Here is an 8,644-nt window from a genome sequence, read left to right as displayed (position 1 = left end):
GTTCAAAGTGAAGAGAGAACAGAGGCCTATATATATGTAGGCTACAGAACCAACCGAAAAGGTTCCTGGCCACATTCGGGCTTTTTTATGATAATACCACAACCCCATTCTCCTGACTCCTAATAATTGCTATATGTTCGGTGGGGCGTGTTGAACCCTCATTCAGGTGGCTCCTGTTGGACTTCACGTGGCAGATGGGCTCTCCATTGCACATGCCAACTGATATTAGGCTCTGCGCGAGGCGAGTGCAGCTCATAAAGAGCTCAAAGCTGGAATCGGGAGTGCTTGTGTGAGTGTTGGAGCCAAACACTCACACAAACACCCCGATTCAATTTCTCGTATTTGACAGCGCGGCCATAAAGGGGAGGAGGGGGGGTCCCCAGGATAAGAAAGAGAAAATCTCTTAAGGCGCCGTGACGGGTCCCCCGTCCCGTTCCCTAAATGTATTTTAATACGGGGGGTGCCCCGCATGTCCCCGTCAATTCATCTCCCATCACCCGTCCCGTGAATGGAGCCGAGTGGTGGGCTGGAGAGGCCTCGGCCAGGTCTAGGCAGCGGGACAAAGACTGCATGGGGCTCAGTCTCATTATGCTGCAGTTAGGCTCGAGGGGATGCATGAGAGCAGCAGGGGCGAGGGTCCCCGTAGGCCGGCTCACGGGCACAATGCCGCCTAGGACGGCTGCAAAGGGAGGCCCTGCCACGCCATTATACCGCCGCTACTAACGAGGGCTTCATGGGCCTTTGATATAATCTCACTATTGAAATCCTGACAAATCCCCACACCCGCGTTTACAGCCAAATCCCATTTCTAACGGCTGGGGGGGGGGGGGTTTGTGTCCGTGTGTCTGTGTGTCTGTGTGTGCGTGTGTGTGTGTGTGCGTGTGTGTCTGTGTGTGTGTGTGTGTGTGTGTGTGTGTGTGTGTGTGTGTGTGTGTGTGTGTGTGTGTGTGTGTGTGTGTGTGTGTTTACGTGTGTGTGTGTGTGTGTGTGTGTGTGTGTGTGTGTGTGTGTGTGTGTGTGTGTGTGTGTGTGTGTGTGTGTGCGCGCGCGCACCTCACCTGCGCCCCTCTGTTCTGGCAGGCGAGGTCATGTAGAGGGAGAGGGAGAGAGAGAGGCAGAGGGAGAGAGAGAGAATCTGACAAGCATTTTAAACCGGCTTCAATTTAAAAAGCCCCTCTCGCGCTCACACGAGCATCTCGTGAGCTGATCTGGGTCTGAGGCCGACTTTGAATAATATCTATGTAGGAAGGAGTCTGGTCATTTGTATTCACTCCAAATATGATCTGATACTCAAAACAATTAGTGGATTACAACGCACGGGGTGAATGGCTCAGATCGTCTGCACATTAAGGGAAAGTCTAATAAAGAAGCAATTAAATTACGTCCTCTGCCTCCATCGCGCTCTCTGGGCGGCTTCGCACGTGGCTCTCGTTGTCCCGCTCCGTTACGTCCCAAGACCGTTTATGAGTGGTACTATAGAGGGCATTCAAAACAAATTGTAGTACTGCCCGGTGAAGGACGGCATGGCGTTGGAGAGCAACAGGTCAAAACATCTCGGGGGTCAATTTATTTGGACGGCCATATATAGAATTCATCCCCAACGTTACTCTCGACGCGTGGACGACGTCCGTGCACACCGCGGGCATAAATCTCCTTATATTGAATGAAACCCGAAGAACAGACCCAATTGAAACGCTTGTCCTTTATCTCAGGGACACTGCGCATCTCTCCCCCCCCCCTGTCTCGCTGAGCAGACTCATTTAACAGCCCCGGGAACATAAACAACGGACGGTAACTATAGCTGTATTAAATCAAGCCCCGAGTTTAGCCCACATTTCGATGCCAAGTTTCTGCGCACAGTCCAGGAATCTCTAAACAGGCTTAGAGGTCTTTCAGAAGTCCCCCCCTTTCTCTTTCTGCCGCGGATTGGTCACAGCGCAGCTCATTTGCATGCCGCTCCCTTATAAACCCTCCCGCCACTGCAGCCCTCTCGCGCTTGGAGAGGACACCTAGAGGACTGACAGCGGAGCGCTCGTGACTCTTGCGCATTGTCTAAACCTAAGGAATATTAAATGCAGGCTTTTTACACAAGAGAGAGAGTGTGGAAAACAACCCGAGGAAACAAACTACTTTGCCAGCACATTTTTTATTTCAACCCCACTTCAACTTCAGTGTGGATAGTTGTGTGAGAGATTTCCTCCGGGTTCCAGGTAAAGTGTCAACATGGAGACGTCAGGGTGGAAGAGGACGATTCTCCTGTGCGCTATCCTCGCGAGCCAAACGACAATGACACAGACAAAGACGGTGAAGTATCAGACGTTTGAAGAGGACGCGCCGGGGACGGTGATCGGAAACTTGGCCAAGGACATCTCCTCCGCCTCCTCGGCTTCCCCGCATGCCTCCTCGTCGGGCTCCAAGACCAATTTCCGAATGATGAAACAGTTCAACTCCTCGTTCATCCGCCTGCGGGAGAGCGACGGTCAGCTGGCCATCGGCGAGAGGATCGACCGCGAGAGGATCTGCAAACACACCCTGCGGTGCGCGATTGCCTTTGACGTGGTGAGCTTCTCCAAGGAGCAATTCAAACTCGTGCACGTCGAGGTGGAGGTCAAGGACATCAACGACAACTCCCCCGAGTTCCCCCGGAAAGAGTCGAGCCTGGACGTCTCGGAGAACACGGCGGTGGGCACGCGGATCCCGCTGGACTTTGCCGTGGACGAGGACGTGGGGGTGAACTACATCCAGAGCTACCAGATCTCCGTCAACAGCCACTTCTCCATCGACGTGCTCAGCAGAGCCGACGGGGTTAAATATGCGGAGCTCGTGCTCATGAAGGAGTTGGACCGCGAGACTCAGTCTACTTTCGCGTTGGACCTGGTCGCTATGGACGGTGGCAACCCGTCCCGCTCGGGCACCACGCGCATACACGTCAAGGTGAAAGACTACAACGACAACAGTCCCGTGTTTGACCGGAGCAGCTTCTCCGTGGACCTGCCCGAGGACGCCCCCGTGGGCTTCCTGCTCCTTGACCTGAACGCGGAGGACCCGGACGAGGGACTGAACGGAGAGGTGGTGTACGGGTTCGGCCACCAGGTGCCGGCCGAGATAAGACAACTTTTCAGAGTGGACCGGAAGACCGGCCGCCTCACGCTCGAGAGCCCCATCGACTTCGAAAGTAAGAACACGTACGAGTTCGACGTGCAGGCGAGCGACCTGGGTCCGAACCCCAGCCCGGCCATATGTAAGATCGTAGTGCAGGTGCAGGACGTGAACGACAACGCTCCAGAGATCTCCATTACCCCCATGACCTCCATCACAGCAGGCATCGCGTACATAACGGAGGCGGCGGCGCGTGAGAGTTTCGTGGCGCTGGTCAGCACCTCGGACAGGGACTCGGGCGCCAACGGCCAGGTGCACTGCACCCTGTACGGCCACGACCACTTCCGGCTCCAGCAGGCGTACGAGGACAGCTTCATGATCGTGAGCACGAACCCGCTGGACCGAGAGAAGATCCCCGAGTACAACTTGACGGTGGTGGCGGAGGACCTGGGCTCCCCGCCGTTCAGGACCATTACGCAGTACACCATCCGGCTTTCAGACGAGAACGACAACGCGCCCGCATTCAGCAAGCCCGTGTACGAGGTGGCCGTGGTGGAGAACAACGCGCCTGGCGCCTACATCAGCACGGTGGTTGCGCGGGACCTGGACCTTGGGCAGAACGGAAAGGTCACCTACAAGCTGGCGGACACCTACTTAATGGGCTCCCCCATCTCCACCTTCGTGTCCCTGGACCCCGCCAGTGGCTCGCTTTACGCGCTGCGGAGCTTCAACTACGAGGTGATGAAGCAGTTGGAGCTCCGCGTCACGGCCAGCGATGGGGGGTCCCCGCCGCTGACCAGCAGCGCCAACGTCTACGTCAGGATCGTGGACCAGAACGACAACTCGCCGGTGGTCGTGCACCCGGCCCTTCACAACGGTTCGGCCGAAGTTCTGCTGCCACGGGACGCGCCTACTGGCTACGTCATCACACGCGTGGAGGCGCGAGACTCGGATGAGGGCGTGAACTCAGAGTTGTCCTTCGGCCTGGCGACCGGTGAGGCGTCCGTGTTCTCCGTGAACAAAGTCACGGGGGACGTGTACCTCAACCAGGCGCTGAGCCACGAGGTGGACGAGACGCTGAGCGTGACCGTCACCGTGAGCGACAACGGGCGGCCCGCGCTTACCTCCACGGCCACGCTCCACTTCCTCGTGATCGCGGGCGCCCCGCCGAGCGACCGGACCGTGTACCACCAGACCAACAGCGGCGACGAGGTGCACGCGCAGTGGGACCTGTCGGTGGTGATCATCGTCGTGCTCGCGGGGAGCTGCACGCTCCTACTGCTCGCGATCATCCTTATCGCGACCACCTGCAACCGCCGCAAGCGAGACAAGAGCGGAGAGGACAGCGACTCGTACGCGGAGAAGGGCACGCTCGAGAGGAGCCGGAACCTCGCGGACAACCCGCTGCTGCCGCTCCACGGGTCGGGCGTGGTGGGGGGCTTCGACACCCACTCGTACACCAGTCAGGCCGGCGGGTTCAACTCGACCCACCCTGGTGGGGGCGACATGTGCTCGGCCTCTGAGGACGGTAGCGAGGTGCCCTGCGTGTACGAGTCGGACACCAAGCTTAGAGGGAATAAACTTGAGGTGAGTTGGTGTTGAACTTTAAGGCACTTCTACTTCTTTACATGCTGTTACATCGTTCTAACAATTAAATCAAGGTTATTAACGTCTGTATCGGTGCCTTCTCTCCCCCAGGGATATTCCACTCTGCCTGGCTACGGGAATAGCAAGGAGGCGGTGAGACCCATCACTATCTGGAAGGGCAACTCGTACACCACCATATCGGCCCGGGACCCCGTGTTCAGCGGCAAGGACAGCGGGAAGGGCGACAGCGACTTCAACGACAGCGACAGTGACGTCAGCGGTGACACCGGCCGACACAAAGAAGTCCCGATGGTTCCACCAATGGGCGGCCAGAACGGTGAGGACCAAATGACAGTGAAACAGTGTATTGAGTGTGTATATAGAACCTGACGTTTATATCCTTTATATTTCTGTTTTATAAGAGTGCATTAAGTCCCTTTTACAGGAACTTGTTGGGCCGTTTGGATTGTCATAAAATGTCAAAAATATACTATAGATTATGATGTTTTTTTTGGGTTCTGATCAGTGGCGTAACAAGGCAACGACGGGCCCGTATGCAGGATGTTCAAGGCGGGCCCGCATACCCTGCTTACCGATAGTTACGCCACTGGTTCTGATCAACAAGGAACTAACCTTTGTCTCCCCCTCACCCCCCCCCCCCCCCCAGGCCTGTGGGCGTGCACCAGCGAGTGTAAGATCCTGGGCCACTCGGACCGCTGCTGGAGCCCGTCGGCCGTGCGGGCCCACCCCCCCATGCCCCCCCCCTCGCCGGCCAGGTCCCCGGCCCCGCCCCCTCCCCCGCCCTGCCCCCCCGCCCTGTCCTCCTTCGCCAGCCTGCCCAAGACGGCCTCGCTGCCCCGGGACCCCCAGCGCCGGGACCACTACTACCAGGCCCACCTGCCCAAGACCCTGGGCCTGCAGAGCGTGTACGAGAAGGTGCTGCACACTGAGTACGACTACGTGCTGGTGACCCCGCCCCTCACCGGCCCCGGGGCGGCGGGGGGGGCCGTGGGGGCCGCGGCGGGGGCGCGCGTCACGCAGGAGATCAGTGACATCAGCATCCCGGTGTACACGCCCACCCCGCCGCCACGCTGCCCCGCTGCTGAGGACGTCTAACACACACACACACACACTCACACACACATGGACAAATGCACACACACACATGCCTATGGACAAATACACACACAGACACATGCATATGAACGGACACGCGCACATGCCTATGGACATGTGCACACATGCATATGGATACGTGCACATGCATATGGGCACGCACACACAAACACACACATACACATGCACACACATGAACATGTTCATCCCCATTGGCACGTACACTGGAAGACACAAACACACAGACACAGACTCACACATACGTACATGCACACTGGCACTTATACACATGGAGACACACACACAAACACACACAAGCTACCAATGACAACGTTTCACAGACACACACACATACCACATGCGTACACACACTAGAAACTTGCTTGCAAAGCGTGCACACACACACACATGCACCAACCACTTATGTGCAATCAGTATACACTGTGTTTTCTTTTTAATTTATAAAGGTTTGACAAGGAGAATCACATGTTTAAGAATTGTGCACAAATATTGCTGTTGCTGTTGGAAAGTGTGTATACATACGCATACGTTTATATCCTTAATATTTGTGTTATTTCTAAAAATGCTTTATTGTGAAAGAGTCCATCCAGTCCCTTTGACAGGAACTTGTTGGGCAGTTGGGATTGTATCATATGCAAGTTATTTTGTACATACAGAGAATTTATTTTTTATAAAAGTAACAATAATTAAATACGGGAATATATGTAAATATGAATTGTAATTATTAAACTTAAGGCATGCTTTCTATTTAAAATGGCTTCGGAAACTGTTCAGTTTGAAGCTGGTGACCCGCAATGTATCTAACTGATAAAAGCGTAGGCATACGACATTATTTGAACGCAATGATATAAATTGTCAAGGTTTTTATAATCATAATATTCTAAAAGAAAATAAACTTTGAAATATCCTTATGAAACAGTCATATTGTCCTGATCTTTGTGTGCCTCTGCGAAGAATATTGTACGGGGTATTTTTAAATATGCACCCTCGACGAAAATTTGGCACCCCAGTTGGCCAACAGGTGTCGCCATTGTCCCAGCGGTGGGCGCGTGTCCTTGCAGCGTCAAGAGAAGGTCAGCTCGAGCTTTTCCCTTTGTTCTTGGAGGAATCTGAGAAATGAGAAAAAAAAAACTTTCCCCGTGATGAAAAACATCCGGTTATTATAGCCAATAACGTCACATACCATAACCTTGGCATTGTCTCGCATAAACCGTTATAGTTCTCACGTTAGAGAATTATTCTTAATAATAAAATACCAAGGACTCTCGTCCAGCGCGTAAAATGCACATAGGCCTAACCTTGATCAGATAACGCTATGCAAAATGTAAACATGAAAAACGGAAACTATGATAAATGTTTGAATGAAAATTATGACAATATAGCCTACTGGGTGCAATAATGTCACCCTCTCCCTAACAAAAAACACTTGATTGACGGTTCGACATGACTGAGCCCAAAACATCGATTCAAACGATGACACATGAGTTATGCACCTGCTAAATCATGTAAATGTGCCCACGTCCCACGGAGGGCTAGGCCCATGCGCCCCTCCGCCTACCCAGCACACATGCAGCCACAATGGATCCAGTGGTGGTGCTCTTCATCTGACCTTGACTAAAAGCTCCCTCTGAATTATAGTCTTACGCGTACCTTAAATACATTCGGTCGTGCTTGGAAAACATAATCAAGATGGTCATTGTTATAAAAAATGTATTTAAGCACATCGCCCATTCCTCCGTAAAGAGGGATGGCGCGCAGCCAGCGGAATGTTGTTCTGTCACGCGCGGGCAGTTCTGTAACGCGAGCATATTTTTGCGCGAGGTTTCTCTCCCCCAGGAATGGATGTGCAGGTTTGTAAAGACAGGAGGAATGGGAAGGAGTTGAAGGAGAGAAGGTGGGGGGTGTGTGTGTGTGAGAGAGCGAGAGAGAGAGAGAGCGAGAGAGAGCGAGAGAGAGAGAGAGAGAGAGAGAGAGAGAGAGAGAGAGAGAGAGAGAGAGAGAGAGAGAGAGAGAGAGAGAGAGAGAGAGAGAGAGAGAGAGAGAGAGAGAGAGAGAGAGAGAGAGAGAGAGAGAGAGAGAGAGACATACGAAATGAGAGAGAGAGGCATACGGAATGAGAGAGAGGGCGAAAGGGGTGGGGGGTAAAGAGAGAGAGCGGGGAGGAGAGGAGGGAGGGAGAGAGAGAGGGGAGTGCGGGGAGCAGGAGGAGGAGGGAGAGGGAGAGAGAGCGCGGCTGGAGTTATATTGAATTGGGTTGCTCAGGTGTAAAGCCTTATTCAGGTAGCAGCAGCCATGACTTCAGAGAAAGTACCAATCGCCTCCGCGGGGCCGGAGGATCTTCAGCAGTTCATGCCACCGGTGAGTGTGAAAAAACTCAACTCCAACTTTTCATCTTAGTTTAAGGCCAAATTAAAAACATCTTGACCCACTTCATCAATTGTCTATACTAAACGCATCTGTCGACCGTAGCATATAGGCTATCCTTCAAACCCCAGTTATGGGGAGGACGTCAAACGAGTGAATGTGTTTTAATGGGGGGGTGCTTGTGTCGTCACAGGCCTACTCCTCCGTGGCCGTGAAACCCGCGGGCACTGGGTGGCTCCTGAAGGCCGGCATCGCGGTGCTAATCGCGGGAGCCATTCTCCTGCTGTTCGGGGCCATCGGAGCCTTTTACGTGTGGAACAACAACGAAAGACATGTAAGTTGAAACGGTGACATTTAACGCTTCTTAGCTCCCCAGAAAGACCCCATAAATTGGTCTACGTCTGCAAGTGCACGCGCGTGCGTCTTTTCATGGAAAAGGGCAGAGAGAGAGAGAGAG

At 53.7% G+C, this 8,644-nt stretch overlaps 2 protein-coding genes across 2 annotated transcripts in view; both read left to right on the top strand.

Annotated features, from left to right (window-relative positions):
- Positions 1–1,994: 1,994 nt before the first annotated feature.
- LOC115549645 (protocadherin-8) lies at positions 1,995–6,739 on the top strand. The gene is made up of 3 exons (XM_030364965.1): positions 1,995–4,686; positions 4,798–5,023; positions 5,354–6,739. The coding sequence occupies exons 1-3, from the start codon at positions 2,224–2,226 to the stop codon at positions 5,800–5,802; spliced, it is 3,138 nt and encodes a 1,045-aa protein (XP_030220825.1). The 5' UTR covers positions 1,995–2,223; the 3' UTR covers positions 5,803–6,739.
- A 1,261-nt stretch (positions 6,740–8,000) lies between these two features.
- The window catches only part of LOC115548175 (leukocyte cell-derived chemotaxin 1), a 9,925-nt gene continuing 9,281 nt past the window's right edge, over positions 8,001–8,644 (top strand). Inside the window, exons 1-2 of the mRNA XM_030362605.1 lie at positions 8,001–8,181; positions 8,381–8,521. Of these exons, the coding sequence (XP_030218465.1) occupies positions 8,116–8,181; positions 8,381–8,521 (207 nt within the window). The 5' untranslated portion in view covers positions 8,001–8,115. The remainder of the gene's footprint in view (positions 8,182–8,380; positions 8,522–8,644) is intronic.

This window comes from Gadus morhua, chromosome 8 (genome assembly GCF_902167405.1).
Source record: "Gadus morhua chromosome 8, gadMor3.0, whole genome shotgun sequence".
Taxonomy (NCBI): Eukaryota; Metazoa; Chordata; class Actinopteri; order Gadiformes; family Gadidae; genus Gadus; species Gadus morhua.
Note: the sequence above shows the minus strand (reverse complement) of the source record. Positions and strands in the feature narration are given on the sequence as shown.